This window comes from Dipteris shenzhenensis, chromosome 8 (assembly GCF_047967505.1).
Source record: "Dipteris shenzhenensis isolate YYH24624 ecotype China chromosome 8, Dip_SZ_1.0, whole genome shotgun sequence".
Lineage (NCBI taxonomy): Eukaryota > Viridiplantae > Streptophyta > Polypodiopsida > Gleicheniales > Dipteridaceae > Dipteris > Dipteris shenzhenensis.
In genome coordinates, this window is record NC_141603.1 from 23,062,935 (window position 1) to 23,083,326 (window position 20,392).

The 20,392-nt window shown below is 47.0% G+C and overlaps 1 protein-coding gene across 5 annotated transcripts in view; it reads right to left on the reverse strand.

Annotated features, from left to right (window-relative positions):
* Positions 1-1,306: 1,306 nt before the first annotated feature.
* Positions 1,307-20,392, reverse strand: part of LOC147899299 (inorganic pyrophosphatase TTM1-like) — a 60,129-nt gene continuing 41,043 nt past the window's right edge. For 3 of the 5 annotated variants that reach the window (XM_087377870.1, XM_087377871.1, XM_087377869.1), the window contains exons 7-14: positions 6,212-6,406; positions 5,991-6,113; positions 5,653-5,774; positions 5,429-5,470; positions 5,116-5,239; positions 4,742-4,999; positions 4,367-4,596; positions 1,307-1,403 (exon numbers count right to left, since the gene is read on the reverse strand). In XM_087377870.1, the coding sequence (XP_087233996.1) occupies positions 1,322-1,403; positions 4,367-4,596; positions 4,742-4,999; positions 5,116-5,239; positions 5,429-5,470; positions 5,653-5,774; positions 5,991-6,113; positions 6,212-6,406 (1,176 nt within the window). In that variant the 3' untranslated portion in view covers positions 1,307-1,321. Of the gene's footprint in view, positions 1,404-3,900; positions 4,272-4,327; positions 4,597-4,741; positions 5,000-5,115; positions 5,240-5,428; positions 5,471-5,652; positions 5,775-5,990; positions 6,114-6,211; positions 6,407-20,392 lie in introns of those variants that run through there. The other 2 variants (XM_087377874.1, XM_087377873.1) reach the window with 2 other exon arrangements.

The following is a 20,392-nucleotide window of genomic DNA, read 5'->3' on the forward strand; positions in this document are numbered from 1 at the left end:
TTGCAACACCACTCTCCAAGGCATCTCCCAAATCTGCTACATCTGCATCAAGCTCTTCTGCAAATTTATTTTTACCTACCTTTGCTTGCAACCTTCTACAAGTGTCTTTCACATTTTCAAGGGGGAGGTAAAAGGGTCCAACCCCAAGGCCTGTCAGCCCAAGAAAGTGTGCTCTTATGCGGGTAGGTCATCCATCCCATTTTTTAGGGAAGTACTTGCATTTACAAGTGAATTTCCCCTTTCCCAAACGCTTCAGTGTCTCCACAAATTCCATTCTTCTCCTTTCTTTCTTCCCATCTGCGAGAGAGAGAGAGAGAGAGAGAGAGAGAGAGAGATATTAAAATCTGAAATTTAAACTGAGAAGAAAACTCTTCAAGACTCAAGATACAGACATGGGAGAGAGATGGATAATGCCTAAATGATTTAGCATTTTTTAAATAAAATTTGATGAGCTTGAGAGGTGTTCTAGGCTAAAGTGGAGTTTTAACCATTGGTTGGATCAAATATTTGTGTTTCATTAAGACGCATTGGTTGACTTATTATCATTTGAGAATGGAATGTCTCTAGGACTTGAAGATGAGCCCAAAAAATAGTGTGCACAGTTTAGAGAATTGGCCATAAAGATTCCTTGATAAAGAAAATAAGCTTTTATGTTGGTAATTGAAAGAATTTTTATGTATGGAGGGGATTATTACTAGCCTTCTTTAAATGACCTTTGTGAAAATTGATCTGATGTCGTTAGCTCTCTTTAAATTATCTCTTTGAAAGCTGCTCTAATGTTGAATTTTCTTGCCATAGTGTGTACTTGCACATGATTGCATGCGAATAAGTCTTATTATCAATGTTGATGATATTGAGAGTTCTGGTGCCATGAGCACAAAATAGAGGCGAAGATATGAAGCAAGAGCATGCTGCCACATGGCACAGAGGCATTATCCCACGTGGCAATGCAAGTATATATAAAAGGATGTTTGTGCATACCTTGCTACTTAAGGCGGTTAAGTGTGGTATTACAACATGTACCTCCCCTAGGTACTTGCATGGCTACTCTCAAACAGTTAGTTAAAGTCTACTCATATGGTGACCTTTTACAATCATGGGCTAAAGTGGTAAGGTTTTTTTATTGCTTCTTTTTATTAGAGAAGTGAGTTTCTAGGCCGGCTTCTTTTTAATCGAATTATGTACATTCGTATCGTACGTGTACGGCACGATATTTCGTATGTTTTGTTTTTGCCTCAAAAAATGCCAAAGTTGAGAGTCCGTGATTTCGCCTGTACATTTGCACATTTCATGCATTTCGAGGCCGTCCGGACTCCATACCCTATCTGCCGTACGCATTCGTCTCCAAGCCGTACAACCAATCGTACAGCAGTGGCACATACACCGTAAAGCTAGCCAGCCACCTATACAACCAACCACAAGCTCAAGCTTGAGCCTGGCCTTCAAAGTTCATTAAGCTCCTTCAAGAGCTGAGAGGAGTCAAGACTCAGCCTTCAAGACTCATGTGTTTTTCTCATACTAATGGCGTCTAAATAATAAAATTAAATCCCAAAATATAATGCTTCCGAACTCGAAGTGTGTGTATTACTGCAAGTACCTTTTGTCATACACATCATAATTAAGCTCAATATATTTCAATCGTCTACTTGACCTTCCTGCAAGAGATTTGCTTCAATACAACCTCCAACTAGCATCGGCTTGAATTATGAAGGGTTTTTTGTAAATCTGGCATGACTAAGATTGGAGCTGAAGTAAGGACCTTCTTCAACTCTTCAAAAGCTACCCTCTCTTCCTCTTTCCAAAAAGCCCTAGTCTTTCGTGTCAAATCATGCGAACGCGAAGCTTTACGAGCAAAGTGATGAATGAACCTTTTGTAAAATGAACACAATCCTATAGAGGGTTGACTTCATGTACATTCTTTAAATCTGGCCATTTAAGTGTTACCTTTAGCAGATCCATTTTAATTTTTCCTTCAGATACTATATGTCCAAGAAACCATTTCTCAGATAAGAAAAACTCACCCTTCTTAGCGTTTATGAATAACAGATTCTCCCTCGAGATCAAACACAACCTTCAAAATTCATTCTATCTTCCTCTTCATCCACAGTGAAAACAATGATTTTGTTTAAAAATCTTTCCACAAAAGATCTATGTTTCTGAAATATTTGGCTCATCATTCCATTAAAATAGTGGCATCGGGAAACTGATTCTAGTGACAGCAAGAGATAAAAAATGGAAAGAGATAAACTGGAATTGTGAAAATTTGCACAATCGTCCAGCAGAAAAGCAGCTTCTTCAAATTGCAATTGATTCGGAAGAGGAGAACTGTGTGTACGCAAACATCCTGGAGGTTTGAAGTGAAATCAGGCGCCAAATAGCAGCAAAAGGCTGTGAAACTGATTGCAGTTTGCTCTGGAGATGTTTGATGAATGGAATAGGTGCCTGGTGGTCAGCAGGTCTCAGGAATTGAACTTGAAATTGTTGCCCTGGGTTTCAACAGTTTGAAAAACGTGGGAGCATCCAAGATCTTAATAGCAAGTATGCCAAAATGAGATAGCAAAAGGAATTGGAGCTTTTTGAAAAATAAAATTATACTTACAGCTTAATTAAAATATAGATATATTCATTAATCAAATATTCCTATCATATATAGTGGAAAATAACTTTAATAATTTAACTAAGTAGTTTTGATTACCTTTTTAGAATTTCGTCCCATAACCCCTCTATCCATGCACATAATTAATGGACAATTAGGTCTAGAATATTTAATGGTACCCTAAGGTCATATCTCGAGCTAGACTTATCAGAATACCCAAACTAAACCCAGTAGTTGCCACTCATTGTGTACTATGTAATGTGCAGGTGAGTGATCAGGGTATGGATAATTAGGAGATTACATCCTTGTCACCACTTTAACCTATGTAATCTCACTCTCTGTTCTTAAGAATCAACATTACTGCCTAGATGCACCAAGGCTGACCTCCAAGACTTCAACTTTGTAACCTCAAGAATCGATTGAAATTTGAAGGAGGACCGAGGTCACTCCCTCTAAGCCCACTGCTAACGTCTCCAAAAATGACTTTTTCCTCTAGCAAATTTCACTCTTTTTACTACTAGGTTACAACTTAAGAGCAGAAACGATGGTTAATTTGTATTTCATGTATAGACTTCCACAGCATTGTGGGAGGATAACTTCAATAGAGCATTTGATTCTTCATTTTCTTCAAGTCCCTTGACAAGCACGTTGATGCCATCTATTCCTGAAGGTTTAATCAAGACCAACGCTATATTTTCCCTTAGAATTCTATTGTAAGGCACTCAAGCATCAAGACCACCCTAAGCGGTATGCGGCTAAATGATGAAGAAATGAGAGCAAGAAACAACCATGACACAAAACTGTCTGAGTGAGAACTATGGAGATAGGGGAAGGGACAGAATACCAAGGCTACGAACTAGGTAATTCATCCACAAGAAATCAAGTATACAAAAATAAGAGGGCCGCCTAAGGGCTTGTCACGCACTCCCAAGGTTCATGAATCCAGTTCAAAGAGGGTCCATTTAAGGAAAGGACTAGCTACTTGAAGCCAAAACAAGTTGAGGTTGGGGGTTCTTTCAGCTCCCCTTTAAAGGGAGGTGTTCTCTAGACCTACTCATTTCATGCAGGTTGCCTTCACATTGCGAGAGAGTAAAAATTATATGGCACCTTATCTATTCAAATTCTATAAACATATACACAGATGAAGAAAAGGAATACCCTAAAAGATGTCAAATCTTAAGTATGACAAGCAAGGAAAGATCTAAAACATTGATCGCTTTCCAAAAAGTGCTATATACAAGCCATTCACAGATTCCATTGATTAAGCATCTCGATACATCACTCACAAAGAGGTAGAACTCTAGGCTTTTACAAGTTTATATTGCATTCACAAAATCATAAAAATGATATTTGGTTTCTCAAGCCAATCATGAGTTTATCTCCACAAGCATACACTTTTAACTCCAGACCTTCGCAAAATTATTCCATTCATGAAATCTCAAAAGAGTCTTTGAGCTCAAAGACCTTCATGAGAAAATCTTCCATTATTACGTGCTCCCTTTCTGGGCTTGCCAATAGCCGACAGCCAAGACAAGCACAAGATCTTACAACGGCAAGTTCTCTCTTTACAACAATCACAAAGTCAGTGACTCGAGACATATGCTCCTTACCAGTACTGCTCTTCATATATCATTCTATGACAATAACTCTGCCCGGCAGGTTTAAGGCAGCCTACCTGTCAGCGTTTTCAGAATATATATGTATACATACAATATCAGATGTGTAAACAAAAAAAACAATCATTGACTGTACAATCAATAGTTACTCTACCTTTTCTTAAATGCTTTTCCACCTACGGCACCAACGATGAAACCCAAACTGAAGAGTAAGCAACCCAGCGAGGTTCTGGAATAAGTGGTTTTCAATTCAAAGAGTCTGTCCCACATCCTCAAATCAGTTCTTTTCTGTTGCTTTGCCTCAGTTAAGTTGTCGCGAAGAAAACCACTCAGCACATCCAGCTGTGTTGTCAAATGGCGCTGTCCTCTACCAAGAACCCTTACCTAGAGTTGATTTTAAAGTGCCATCAATGATCCAAAGTAGTCAATATGCAACCTCTAGAAGATTCCTGACATTTAACAAACTCCAAGCCGAGTAAACAATAAATTTTCAGAAGAAACTCAAAGAAAGTAGCCAGTGCTGCCGTACCTCCTCCAAAAATAAAGAATCTGTAGCTGATGAGGTATTTGATGCTCCAAGACCAAGAGTAGAGCCGTTTGTGTATCCATTGCTAGTAGATGCAACAGTAGCTAGGGAAGGGCCTCCCTGAGTGGACAAATTTTGTAGAGAGTGTGTACGTCCCATGGAGACAGTTGATAGTTTACTCTCCAACTCTCCCAACCTCGATAAAATCTCTTCTAATCGCTCATTCAAGCTTGATAATTTATCTAAAAGACGTGTATGCCCCTTTGGAAAAAACCAACATTTCAGCTTACTCTGAACAGAGCCACAGCTCCTTTTTTCAAGCTGCAAAAATGGCATCACTGCTGACAATTAAGCAAAAGGAAGCTTGCACCATTTACCTGATCACCATCTGGTGTTGCCGGTGAATCAAGGAGCCTATCTTCATAATGTTTGCCATTTGCCTGTATCCAGGAAAGCTGTGGTTTTACAAACTGTCGCCCATGCTGAGGGAGACCTTGAGAGCTGAAAAGCAGAGAACATCACACGGCGTCAAAAGTAAACTTTTTGCTCAGTGTACCTCTAAGAATTGCTAGCCAAACTAGACATTCATAAATGGGAGAGAAATTGTATCTGCATTCCATAGAAAGATAATTAAGTGCATCCAAATATTTTCTTACCCAAACAGAAAGCTCATATGATTGGGAATTATACCTGAGAGAGATGTCTTTGGCTTTATCACGTGTCCAGCTATAGCTGAAAATGAAAAAATAAAATTAAAGGTGATAACGCAAAGTATGCCAAAGAAATAAGGTGGTCTGATCAGAAATGGGAAAATATGATTTGTATGACCTGTATACAATCATAAGGCCAACGAGAACAGAAGACCTAGTACACATTCATTCTCCTCTACATCACAAGAATTTTGATTCAATCACCTCTTGCTGTATATACTCTTGCTTTCCTCCTTCTTGCTCACTACCACAGAACTTAGCGATCGTGGACTTGAAACCAGATCCTCGTTGATACTCAGCTTTGACTTCAAATCTTCAGAAGGTGCCTTTAAAATTTTAAAAAGGAAAAACCATAAAATCCATAAAATTTTAAAAGGAAAAACCATAAAATCCATTTCACTCCTCTTCTTTCTTCTTCCATTTTTTTCCTAACTAATGCAGAGCGATATTTGTCGAGGAGCTATTGGGTAGCCAACAGAATATTCCCATAATTGGCATTACAACACTATTTCTGATGTGTGAAAATAATTCTGGCGGCATACCATTAATCCTGATATCAGCTTTTCCAACTGAATTTGTTCTATGTACGAGTGAGGTATGTATGATCCCTCTAAACCTAAATTCTTGGCTGCTTCTGCAACAACACTTCTGTCCTTGCCTTGAACCTGCAAAATCAACTCCTTTGTGATGTGCACACTAGCAAGTAGCATACCTTCACAGATCATACAAGCTACCAGAAAAGTACAATAAATGATTAAGTTACCTGCACATACTTTCTCTGTAGTTGTTCCAACTTATCAATTTTAATGCATACTTTCTCATCTGAGAAGACATGACTAGTCCTCTTTAATATAGTTGCTATCGTATACCCAAGTGCCATCAGACCTCCAAGAAGCCGGACACTCACTTCAAAAGTTATCCTAGGAGAGATGATAAATGGATTGTCTGTGACCATTTCCTACACACAACAAATATCTTAGTGTCTTATAAAAAATGGATCCATGCGCCACAAATTCCAAAGCAGCATTGTACACAGATATCTTACATGCACCAAATGACAAGAGTCAAAATTTACATTATTTGCAAAGTTTTATCCAGGTGTCTGCAAAATCAAGTAACGTGTTGTCATGAGGAGAGGTTACGATAAGAACTTCAAGATACTAGTGTGTTGATTTTTCTATCAGGACAAAGTTTAGATCTTACATTGTACATCATGAAGCTAACACTGGCAGGAATTACTTCTCAATGATAGAAGCCAGGAGTAACCTCTTTTTAATGAAATCTCTAAGCCTTACATTAACAGAGTCCACCCATTAAGGTCCTACAATGAGATCAATTGTTTTGCAACTAATCACAGTAAAAATAGATGTTTGAAACATGATATAGTATGCTCTGACATCTAAGGTCTTTCATGCCTATTTGTTCCAAGCCACCTCCAGGCTCCTCTAGCTACAACGGCCCTTGTGCAACTCAAATCCTTTGATTCACTTGCTGTTAGGCATTTTGCAGCCAGTGCTAAGGATTGTACTGCACCAAATATTGTAATAAAGGGGGGACACAGGCCTAGTTAGGGATAGCCCTAGGGGGGAAAGGGAGTTGAGAGGGCTAAAAAGGAGGACTATGTGAAGAACCAGCCTTCTCAAGAATGCAAATGTGTGCAATGCATGCAGAATTTGAATGCCAATTGGCCCTCCAATGGGGAAGAGCACCCTCGTGACAGTACTTGTTTCTATTCTCGACCTGCATGCAAGGTATGTGAGAGATGGTGGATGAATGCAAGGTGAATAGAGAATGCTACGTGAGATTCACAATGAAAGGGTGATACCCTTTCATTAATGTCCCTTGAGATCACTCAAGTTTCATCTTCCCATTTACACCTACCCTGAGCCTATGATCCATGCATCTACCATTCAATGCACCTTAATGCACCCTTCCCTTCCTATTGCCCCTAGGACCTAGACATGTGTGTGCACATTTTTATTAATAAAATAAGTATCGCATGTCCAAATTTGATGCCGTCTGAAGCAGCAGCTCTAGCTCGACTAGCCCTATCTACTCAGATGATCTACCGCCATAACAAATCGGTCGGTGTCCATCGTAAATACAAATACATGTTACGCTATTGGCATATAATATATAATAATGTTTTCATGTCTACTAATCACGGATTAGTGATTTCTCTTGTCATGACACTCCCTCTTGCTTGAATGGGCAAAAGTCCTCTTCTGGTTCTGGATCCTCTCTTGTCTCTTTCTCTTGCGTACGCTTCTCTTTTACTTCTGCAGCTGCATCTCCTCTTCATAATTTGCAAATAATCTTGTCTTGGTAGTACACGATCTCTTCTGAATCAGAACTTAAATCTCATCTTCAAGTTCTGGTTCCTCTTGATGCTGAATATTCAAAATGCAGAAGTACCACTGCAGTGCCCCTTCAATATCTCTTCATGCTCAGAATCCTCTTCTGAATACTTAGCGGTTAAAATCTCTTTATAGTAACCTACTCAATAAGTTGAAACATATTCTCAAAAAACTGGTCAGTATTAAAACAATTCTCTCACCCAAATGTTTCTTTGAACTAGGTAGAGCTTGGCTATAAATGATTTTGCGATGGAGAGCTACTTAGTCTATAGAAACTATAGACCTTCAATCTCTTTTTCCAACTCTTCTATTTCAGCCTATTCATCCTATAAGACGCTCTACACGGATTTTTCTCCGTCTATACTCTACAATGAATATGCCTACTCTCTATTCAGTTCACACATCCATACACCAGTGTTGGCTGAATGGATAGTATTTACTCTTGGTTCTCTGTTCACCGTAGAGTCCTGGGATGAGGAGGTAGAAGCCTCACCCTCCTGCTTGCCTTTCCCTTTTACAGAATTGGTTTTGGCAATTTTGGCTAATAGAGTAGGACATTTATGCCATGGATGCCCCGGCTTATGTTTCTTACGTCCGAAACAATTACCCTCCTTAATTAGCTTTTCTTTTTCATCATCAGTCATGGAAGGAAATGGTATCCATCCATGACGTGATTGGCTGTTAACATTTTGTACAATAGCTTTCTCTTTTCCTTTGTTGAAAGATTTGTAAGAATTCAATTTCCTCTCAGCAATCTCAACCAATTTAGTGAGGTCTTTCAAGGTGGTTGGGTTGAACATTTCAACCTCATACCAATAGGCTCTTTTCCTGTTTGTGATAAGGACCACCACATCGAAGCATCCTTCTGAAGATGTAGTGTGGCAAGAGCAAGCTTCTCGTGGTCGGTCTTATCTTGATAGGCAAACTATAGCTCAAAATGGCGAATCATATTGAGGATTTTATCTGCCTCTCTTGCTCCATCATATTTTGGGAACTATTCTCTCTCAAGGTTGAAATTTGGCTCTCTTCGAAGGGGTACCTAAATCTTCATCCCCAAAATTCAGCACTCTCTTAGTCCCAAATTTTGTCATAATGGATTGTTCAATCATATGGCTAAGCTGAGAAACCAGATTACTGCCTTCGCATTTCGGAGGAGGGATTCATCATACCACCGGGGTACACTGAGCTTCATATGCCTCACTCACTACGGATCTCCATCGGACAGTTTCGGGTATCATCACACCGCCTCTGCATAGAGAGCGGCAGAGCAGAGGGGATTCCTAGGGAGCATCGCTTATGCATATTGTGCGACTGTCAGGAGGTTGAGTCGGAGGAGCATTTTATTTTCAAGTGCCCACTGTACTACGAGATCCAAGGTCGCTATCACTCCCTCTTCAGAGACGGCTCCAGGCTCCTTTCCAGATTCCTCGCCTACCCAGATCCGAAATGCATCGCGGCCTTCATTCACGAGGGAGTCCGACACAGAGAGTACTTACTCAGGCGACGGGGCTTGGCCACATCATCAGACACCTCTCAGAGCAGGATCACAGAGTTCTTCCCATCGAGTGACATTGATCGTCCAGTCTCTAGCCGCAGACGTGACAGAGACCCCGACCCAACGATCGCAGCACGACACACGAGACATCGAGGGGACACACAGATCACTCTAGGGAACCTCCCGTCATTGTTTAGACCCGGGATACGTCCCACAAGAGTCACGGTGGCTCTGGTCTTGCGTCGAGCCTCGTCCAGGAGACCAAGACGCACGGCACCCCTTGACGGGCACCAGGTTTTCTTTTCATTGTTAGATCCAAATGTATTTGATTATGTATGATCAGACTTAGGATTTAGCACGGGTGATGATGCTCGTTTCAGTAGCTCCACCCTTATTGTGATTTGTATCAGGTTTTCTTTCAGTCTCATAAACCCATTGGTCTTCCGAAGACTCTAATAAAATTTATTTCTTTCTTTCTTTCTCTCCCTCTTGCACTTGGATTATAATCCATGTGTGCGGGATTTTGAGTTAAAGGCGTAAACTCAACGCCTTGATCTTGGATGGACTCGTTTCTCCCTTCATTTCTGAAGGAAAACTCCCTATCAAGAGATTCTTGAAGGAGAGATGAAGGTAATTCTATACGTGGGTTATCATACTCAATATGTGTGTAACTCTCATCTACATTATTCTCTTCAGGAGGAGGTGATGGTGTTCTCTCCCTATCTCCTTCTGGTAGTGGAGGAAAAAGGACAAGTTCATTATTAAATATCCCTTCTCCTTCCATTTCTTTCCTTTTCGTAATACAAGAGAGAAATTGACTTGCTGTAATTTCAGAAAAAGGGTTTATTTTACAGCAAAAGTCAAATGTTGTAGAGTTGGTGGTACTTATCCGACTCCCACTTTCCTTGTGTCCAAAAACCACGTCAAATGACCTCTTCTTGCTTCTCTTTTAGGCTTTTCTTCATGTATTTCTGTTGTAAACTGGTGCGCTCCGTTTGGACTATGAGTGGATTGGAGCTCTAGATACCGTTATAGGGGGTGCTTGGTGGGTGGATCACCCCCTTAAAATCTTGTTCTGATCCGACTTTCCGTTCGGGAGAACCGCGCCGGGGGGGGGGGGGGTCTCTTTTCCCCACTGTTTAAGGATTTTAAGGGTCTATTCGCACGGGGGGGCCACCCCGTTAGGGCACCCTGTTTGTCGGTGTCCATCGTAAATACAAATACATGTTACACTATTGGCATATAATATATAATAATGTTTTAATGTCTACCAATCATGGATTAGTGATTTCTCTTGTCATGATAGACTATATAAGTCCTATTTCTGTAATTGTGTAGGTTCATTTTGATGTGACACTCCTTATCTATTGTACAACTTCCTACCTCCAGTGCTCTCTCTCTCTCTCTCTCTCTCTCTCTCTCTCTCTCTCTCCATGGGGATGATGTTGCCCCTGATGGCTGTATAGGACTATGGTGACATGACATGTAAAATGATACCATTGACTATGTCTACACAGTTTTTTTCTCTAGCATGGGTTAGGATGCTCGCTTAGTAGCTCCACCCTTTTTCTCATTGTATCAGATTTTCTTTCCGTCTCTTTAGCAGACTTTAATAAACTTTCTTTCTTTCTTTCTTTCTTTCTCTTTCGGCTTAGTTGCAGAGATGATGACATGGGGAGGCGACAAAACAAAGGAGGGGCTCACTATTCTAATAAATAAAGCACTGAAAGAGTGGTTCCCCAAAGTGTGGCAAGTCAAAAGAATAGTGTCAATCCACAAGGGAGGGGACAGCAAGAGAGCAACAAACTACAGAACCATCATGGTGACTAGTTTGCTGGCTAGACTGTACCACAGGAAATCAGCAACTTTGGGTAGAGGAACAAGAAGTAAGGGCACCATCCTAGCCCAAACATTCAACAGTGGACCATTTGGATGCAACAGAGGGGATTAAGAATACCAAGAAAGCCATGTACTGCTGTTCTGTGGACTTCAGGGAGGCATTTGACACAACACCAAGCAAAAAACTGTGAGGAACGCGAGAAAAGATGCAAGTCCTCCATACCACTCAAAGAAGCCATCTTAGACTATATGAAATGAGAAGGTGCTAGCTGAACTAGCACAACCACTAGTTGATGGCACCTACAACCAAGGGAAGGTAATCATGAGCATTGACATAGAAGTCAAGCAAGGTTGCCCTCTATCACCAACCCTATTCGGATTGTTCATTGATGAATTGGAAGAATGGATGAGAGTCCATAGTGGAGGGGAAGTCCAGTTTGTGGGCTACGTCCTCTTATTCGTCTGCGTAAATGATGTGGTCCTCTTTCATGTTTGAAGAGGAATACTTGGAAGCAACCACTGTTAGAATTATTGACATATTCTAGGCAATGACCAATGTAATCCATAAGTGAGTTAGGGGCACTTTTCCCTCACTAGAGGTTTTTTCCCCTAACCATTGTTAGTCGGTTAGTGTGGTTTTGTCACTTAGACAAAACCACCTCCACTCTTATATCTATCTATCTTCTCTATTGCACACTCTACGTTTTGCTCTCCATCTCTCTTGCTTCCATCTATTTTCTGCATTTCTCACATTTGGTATCAGAGAAGCTTTCGGGACCTTCTCATCCTCCAGTGCCCTGCAGCCCGCCGTACAACTCCTTCACGCTGTGTGTCGTACCCTACTGCTCCGTCCATACAGCCGTACAATCTACGCATCAGTCGTCCGTACCTGCGGTACAATCTGCGCATCAGCAGCCCGTACAGCCTCGCAACGACATACCTGCTTTTCATACCAGCTTTGCAGGTGTTGTACCATTTTGTAGGTCCGTACACAGCTCCGTCGTACATGTGCCGTGCAGTCAGAGCTGTCCGCACAGGTTCTGATACTTTGCACATACACCTGCACCGCACGTTCCATACAACAAAGCCTGCAAGTGCGCTGCCATCTGGACCTAATGTCCATACAACATACATGCACTTTGCGACGTACAACCGTACGGTTGTCAGCACTGCACTGCCGTACAATGCAAGACTTGCTTCGTGATCTGCTTGTGCATCTGCACATCTTCCGTACAAGTTTTCTTTGCACGATCATTTTGTAGGTGCTTTTCTTTGCAGATGTTTCTTTTTGCATAGAAATTGGGGCTTCTGAGTCCTTTGCAGGCACATTGCAATTTTTGGGCTTTTGTGCATTCTTGGACAGGCATTGCAAGCAGATTGCAAATTTGTCTAGAAATTGGGGCTTTTGGTCTTGCATTTCAATATTGCATACAAATTTGGGGCTTTTGCAGGTAAAGTGTAGTTTCGGCAACATTTGGGGCTTTTACACAATTTGCCCTCTTTCAGTTGCATTTTCTTGCAAGAATTTGGGGCTTTTGCATTTTGGATGTAATTTGGCATTGGACAAACAATTTGGGAGTTTTGCAAGCAATTTTGGACTCAGATTGAGTCACATTGCAGACATTTGACATTTTTTATAGAGATTTTGCAGATTTTGGGCATTTGCAGAGCATTCTGGTGCATTTTAAGCCTTTGATAAGCTGTGACAGCAAGCTCTCATTTTGGGTAGATTTTTTGCAGACTTCGATTGTGCATCTTTGATCTCGGGAAGGGATTTCACTTGTCAGATTTGCTGCATTCTTTGTTTTATCTGGCAAATATGGCTCAGAACAACCCCCAATGAGGTTTTTGGTGTCCTCACACAAGAGGATAAGTTGGATGGCACCAACTACTCCTTAATGGAGTTTTAGGGTTCGTAATATCTTAGTAGCAAACACCTATGGGATTATGTCAACGGAGATGAAACACGACCAGAGCCTGTGGTTACACCTGTCACTCCTCCTCAAACGGTGGAGGAAGGGGAAGAGGTCAAGCACAAGGTGCAAGACAAGTGTTAGGTGCAGCAGCTGCTGCTTTGGTGCCTCCCGCACAGGAACAGAAAAGGTGGGATTCACGTGATGCACAAGCTCTTTCAACTATCTCCCTTTCTATCAAAAGGTTTATTATTCCGCACATCCGGTCATGCAAGACCTCAAGGGCAGCTTGGGATATTTTGGAGAGTATGTTTGCAGCCAGAAATGATGCTAGGGTCTCTTTCCTGAAGAGAGATATCTCACACACATATGGATGAGGGTGACTCAATGAATGATCACCTCACCAAGCTTCAGGATTTGAGGGAGCAATTACTGAATATTTTTTGCCGAAAAAACAGCGCTAATTATATTACTTCGAGAACAAGATACAAAAGGTCAGCTTGTAGCTGACGGGCTGCGTTCACAAATCGGACACAGCCCTAAAAGGTAACACAATAAATCACTCTCTCACTTCGGGATAAGGCGAGTGTGAATGAACAGCCATCGGGGTGGTGAGTAGCACCACCGAAGGCCCTGCGAGGTCTGCTCGAAGAAGAGGCCCTGAGTGTTCCAAGCCCGAAGGAAGCGTCTCCGCTTCTCTTGACCGGACCGGGAATCTCCCTGAATCTGGTCCCACTGGCCTCTGAGGGTATGAATAATCTCGCACCAAATATCAGTCATGACCTGGGCAGTCGATAAGGAGGTGCCACCGAGGATCTGCGCGCAACGCGAGGTCCAAATGTGCCACCCTGCTATGCTGCTGATAATCTCCCAGACTGGCTGCCTCTCCTGAACTCCTGTATCCGCCTCTGCTAGGTGCTGCGGGATACCCTCGAGCAGCCCCCATGTACCCTGCGTGATAAGGAAAGTGGGGTCCTGCTGGCATGCCTCGAATAAGTGATGTAGACCAGGTGCGGTGCTGCACCAACAGAACGCGCCCCACGTGATCAAGCCTAGCTACACCTCCAGCGGCGTCTGCGAGATCAGCCGTCTCCAAATATCTGTACATGTCCCTCCAAACTCGAAGGGACCGGGCTGGCCCCCTCATCCAACCATCCCACCTGATGTGTGATCTCTCCCCCAACTGAAGGCCCTCGGCATCTCTGACCTGATCGTTCCAGATAAGCGGCTGGCGATCAATCTCCTCCTGACAGCAAGGAGGGGACTAAATAAGACTGAGGCGGAGCCGCCTCCAAACCATGAGGAGGCTACGAACGAGTGGGGAACGGGACTGAGTAAGTGGGACGGAAGTCAAGATCCACCTGAGGGACGGGAGCCACTCTCCACCTCGTCGTGGGACACAAGAACCGACCCCCTGCTGAAGTAGCATCTTCCACGTCTGCCCCCCCGGGGTCAAACCACGGATGACTAACTTGCCTAGCAAGGCCTGACTCTGCAGCTCTGGATCGATGACTCCCAGGCCTCCCTCAGCCTGCGGAAGAATAACTGTCTGCCAAGCAACCCTGGCTCTGGTATCTCTGAGGCCATCCTCCCCGGACCAAAGGAAGTTCCGAACCAGCCTCCTAAGCTGTGCCACACTGGATCTCGAGAAACACCAACAGAAAGCCACATACCAAGCCGTGGCAAGGAGGACTTGGTTGACTACCAAGGCACGACCTGCAAGGGAAAGCTTAGCAGTGCTCCAGAAAGCCAGCTTCCCTCGGATGGAATCTAGCACCGGGAGAAACTGCTGAGCTGGCGTGATGTCCAGGCCGACCTGAAAACCCAAGTATCTAGCTGTCTGTCCCCGCGGGATCCACCTGAAACCCAAAAACCTCCCCCACTGAGAACGCGCCCCGGGGTCTGTGAGGAAACCAACTGATTTGTTCCAGTTGATTTTCGCACCAGCAGCCGAACAGAAGACCTCCAGGGCCAACCTCACCCTCTCCAGCATCAACTCATCGTCCTGGACATACAGGGCTGTGTCATCCGCGTACTCCGAGTCCAAGAGCTCCGTGTCCTCCCGGAGCGAGAGGCGAACACCCCTGATCCCTGTAGACCTCGCCCGGAGATAGTAAGTCATAGCCTCGGCGAAGAAGAGAAACAGGTAAGGGGCAAGGGGGCAGCCCTGACGCACTGATCTCTCCAAACTAAAACGCTCTTCCATCCTGCCTCCAATGATGACTCTGCTAGAGGCTGTCCTGTACAAAGCTGAAATGCCCTGAATCCAACCTGCTGGGAAACCTAGCCGCTCCAGAGTCCCCTCCAGAAAGGACCAGTCCACCCGATCGTAGGCCTTCTCAAAGTCGAGAAGTAGGATGGCAAGGTGTGATCCGCTGTGCTGAGCCCACTCTGCCGCCTCTGAAAAGATGAAGACATTGTCCAGGATACTGCGATCCTGAACAAAGCCTGTCTGAGTGTCGTGAATGATGTCTGGAAGTAGAGGCCGAACTCTGGCGCTGATCATCTTGGCTAGGATTTTGTAGGCAGTGGTAAGGAGAGTGATCGGGCGCCACTGACGGATCTCCTGTCTATCTCCTCCCTTCGGGATGAGGCAAATCAATCCCGAGGAGAGGCTCTCTGGCATATAACCGCTGCTGAAAATCCTCTGAAAAGCTGCTAAGAGGGGCTGATGGATCTGGTCCCAGAAGGAGGTGAAGAATGCCCGGGATAGCCCATCCTCACCTGGGCATTTCTGTCCATCAATGGCCATCAAGGCCTCCAGCATCTCATCCGTGGTAAACGGTGCCAACAGCGTCGCCTGCATGCTAGGCTGGACCAAGGAAGGAGTGTGTCTCCACACCTCCTCGCGGGCACGACGAGTGCGAGGAGCAAGTGGCTCCTGCTGAAAAAGGGTCCTGTAGAAGTCGGTGGCCAATCCCAAGACCTCTCCCGGATCCGTGACAATGTGTCCCGACGCTATCCTGAGACTCCGAAGCTGATCACCTGCAGCTCTCTGGCCATGTGTCCTGAAGAACTCCCTGCACATCCGGTCCCCCTTCCGAGCCCAGAAGGAGAGAGAGGCGTGATAGGAAAACTTTGAGCGACGCTGGAGTGTCTCCTCAAGAAGGGCTCTGGCTCGAAGGGCCTAGATCCGAAGCTCCTCTGAGCCCGGGGATGCCTGCTGGAGCCGCTGAATGGAGGCGAGGTCTCTCCGAAGGGCTCTCTTTCTACCCCACCACTCCTGTCGAACCTGTAGGGCTGCGAGCTGGCAGATCTGGCTGGACTCCTGCAACGCCTGCGCCACCGAATCAACCAAGTCCTCGCACTCGCCCCAGTCTCTGTCCCAAAGATCACAAATACTGCGGCGCACGTCCTCCCTCGAGAAAATGGAATCGGGAATCCGGCAAGAGCGGGGGGGAAAGGTCTGAGCTGTCGAATCTAATGATAAGAGCACCGGCGCATGGTCGGAGAGTGTCGTCCCTGGAACTATACCGGCCTGACCGCCTCTGCTGATGGCCCAATCACTAACATAGAATCTATCCAGCCTCTCCAGGAGTCTGCCTCCTTCCCTGCGGAAACCCCACGAGAAGTCCAAGCTCCCGTGCCAACGCCGGAAGGACGGGTCTCGCCAACAGTCCCTTCCTCCTGTCGCAAAGATAAAAGAGTCCCAAGCGGACTGCTCTGCCTGAGCCATACCTGTAAACTCCGGTCCTCTGCCCTGCTGGTCCTCCAAGGTCTCCAAATTGTTGAAGTCACCTCCAACAATCCAGGAATCCATGTCTAGGAGAATCCCTGTAAGTGTCCTCCAGAAGGTGGCTCTACAACGGAGATCTGTGGGGGCATAAATGTTGAGGATTCCAACTCTGGAACCCTCTAATTCCAGGCCTACCCAAAGGGCACGACCTGGAATCAACGTGCCATGATCGAAAACTCCCTGGGCTAGCTGCTCTCCCACGGAGGTACAGACACCACCACTCCTCCCCAGTGCGCCGATCGAGGGCTCCCAATAAGTGTGAGAGCGACCAGTGAGGATCTTCCCACATCTACGGGAGTGAGCCCCCGAAAGCTTGTGTTCCTGTAGCAGAAGTACATCCACACATCCTATCACTGCTGGCTGAAGTTCCTGTCTCAAAATGAGCTTCCTGGGACCACGGGTGCCAGAAGAGTGAAACCCGTTCACATTCCAGGATACGAGGTGTAGGCTCATGGTGAGGACTGGGAGGCAGCGAACAACTGTCTGCTCGCGGTCGAGGTCGAAGAAGAAGCTGACATTTCGGAGGAGAGGCGCTGGCGCTTATGGGAAGGTTTGGAGGGGGAAGCGGGGTCGTCCTGCCCGTCCTTCAACACCTTCAGCAAAGGCGAGAGGCCTTTGGTACCATGAACGAAGGCTTTCTCGAGCCAGCTCGAGATCTCTGAGGTGGACATCCCGTAGAAGGCACGGAGTTTCTGAGGCGTCCAGGCTCTGACATCTTGGGGGAGGGGCCAAGACAGGGGGGGCCTGAGGATCACAATCAGTCTGAATCGTTTGGCGGCGCAACACCACCGCAGGCGCACGTCACCCTCGGACCACTGAGTCTCGAGAAGCTGCCCACCGGACGGACCTATCCAGGAACAAATCTGAGCATGTGTCTGCTCCCTGAGAGCCTCCCAAACCGAGTCGTCTGTCCAGGTCTCGATGCCGTCACTGAGGAACGTGAAAGTAAAGCTAGGGCCATCCCTAGGAGCCAAGGCGGCTATCTTCCCATCCGCCCCTTTGCGGAGCAGGAAGATACTGATGTCGAGGCAAGCAGGGAAGGTCTCGAGGTCGGCCACATCCAAGTAGTCCCAGGGGCCAGATCTGTAAAAGTCGCGGGGGAGCTCTCTCTCCTGAGGCTGAGGCCCATCAGAGTCTGCCATTGAGGGGCTAGCGGACGGAGAAGCCTGCACCGGTGGTGGTGGAGACTCCGGGTGTCCTATCAGCGGAGGGGGAGGGGGAGGGGGAGGAGGCTGGGGAATAGGCAGCTCAGACTCCTCAGGGGCGACTGGCGGAGGAGAAGAAGGAGGGGGAGCGGGAACTGCCCTCGGCTGGGGAACCGACGGAGCAGCTAGCTTTGCGGGAGAACTGAAAGAGGCGGGGGGGGGGGAGGGATGGGGCTGCAACTGGAACTGGGGCTGAAAAGGAGGGGAAGAAGACTGAGGAGGACGCGGGGGCTGAAGCTGCGGGTCGGGAGGCAAGGGGTGCCGTTGGGGGACGGGCTGGGGCTGGAGGGGGGGAGGCTGGGGAGAGGGAGAGAGGGGGACCTGAGGCTGTGGAGGGCGGGCTACCGTCGAGAAAGATGCTCTCCCAAGTCCCTGGGGCGGCTGCCTATCGGGTCTCTGGGGTGCAGCTACAGGCGGGGTAACCTCTACCTCCTTGCCTTTATCTGAAAACTTCTTGTTCTTTCCCTTTTTTCTTCTAACCTCAGTCCAGCCGCCAGCTAGCTCTTGTCCGGGCTCCGGCTGCCTCTGCTCCTCCTGGCGTGGCTGTCCGGAGGGGGGAGGAGGGGGCGGAGCCGGGGGAGGCGGGGAGGACCGAGAAGAGTTGGCGAAACGTGGGCAGGCAGCCGCCAGGTGTCCAAAGCCGTGACACCTCAGACACTGTCCTGGCTGTCCGGTGACTACCATGCTCTGGGTGATGCTGCCGGCACCTGTCACGATCTCGATCACTGTCGGGAGAGTCGCAGGATCCGCCACAGCCACACGGACTCGGGGGGCTCCTGCCGTAGTCACCGCATCGGCGAAGGTATCGTGCATAACCCAGCCGAAGTGGGAACCAAGGTCCCTAACAATCGGCCGCAGCTCAGCAGCAAGACCAGGAAAAACCAGCGTCACTGGATGGCGAGGTATACGGAATCGGGCATCAAAATCTGCTGCGCTGAATCCACGGTACCACGGGACTATCATGATAATCTTTCCGTCCACTGACGTGGGGGAGCCAGCAATCAGGTTGCTCGCAGCTTTCGCACTGGAGAGTTTGAGCCAGAAGATGCCCCTTCCCATAAGGGCCACCTCCACAATATGGCCGTCCTCTAACATGAGAGTGGACTGGAGCCAGTCCCTGATGGCTGATCTGGAGGGGGAATGTCCAATGACTCTGCCGTAGACTGACGTAAGAGCAAAGTCATTGGCCACCTCCTGAACCCGAGATGACTGCTGCTCAGTCAGGATGACGCGGTAGGCATCTGGAGAGGAAGGGACCGTCTGGGCCTCCGGTTCCGGGCAGGGAGCCGCCATACCGCCAAGACAAACTGCGAGGCTTCCGATGAGGAAGAGGCTGTCACCCAAAAACGGGGGGGGGTAGAAGCAGGAGGGTGGAGCTTGGGTGTGGCGGGAACGGAGGTGGCGCACTAGGTGGCGGACGGGGGGTGGGGGGGAATGGAGAGGCGGAGGGGGCGGGGTGGGGCGAGTGAACGGGAGGGGGGCGGGGGTGAGGGCGGGAGGGGAAGGCGGAGGTAAAAAAAAAAAAAGGGGGCGGGGCGGGAGGCGAGGGGTGAGTGGACGGGCTGGCGGCGGGGGTGAGCGGAGTGGAGCGAGGGGGTGGCGGGCTGGGGTGGGGCGGTAGCGGGACGGGGGTAGCGGGGCGGGATGGGGCGGTAGCGGGCTAGGGCAGTAGGGCGGTAGCGGGGCGGGATAGCGGGGGTAGCGGGGCGGGATAGCGGGGCGGGATAGCGGGGTAGCGGGGCGGGGTAGCGGGGCGGGATAGTGGGGCGGGATAGCGGGGGTGAACGGAGGGGGTAGCGGGGCGGGATAGCGGGGCGGGGGTGAGCGGAGGGGGTAGCGGGGGCGGGGGTGAGCGGAAGGAGTAACGGGGCGGAGGGGGAGGTAGAGGTACGGCGGGGGAGGAAGGGAAGCTCGCAGCAATTGCTGAATATAGATGAGATCATTCCTGATTCAAAGATGATTGTCACCACTCTGAATTCTCTTCTTGAGTCGTATCTTGGTTTTCATACCTCGCTGAATTTGTCGTTAACGAGGGGTGGCAATCCTCTCTCTTTTCACAAGTTGATAGGACTCTTGTTGTAGGAGGAGCAAACCAGGAAGAACATGGCCGCACGGGCTGGTGAGCATGCCATGCTTTCAAAATTCAGGCTCAAAGGGAAAAAGCAAATCAGCCTACACATCAGCATCAACTGACAGCCCTCTCACAAGGCTAAAGGTGATGCAGAGAAGCCAAAGAAGCAGGGTATTTGTCACTACTGCAAGAAGCCAGGTCACTACATTGGTGAATGCAAGAAGAGAATAGCAAAGGAAAAGAAAAAGGATTCGGGTATGGCTGTCTCAGATGCATCAGCCCCTCATGCACATGAAGGAGCTAATGTTACAGCCAACTTTGTGGAAGA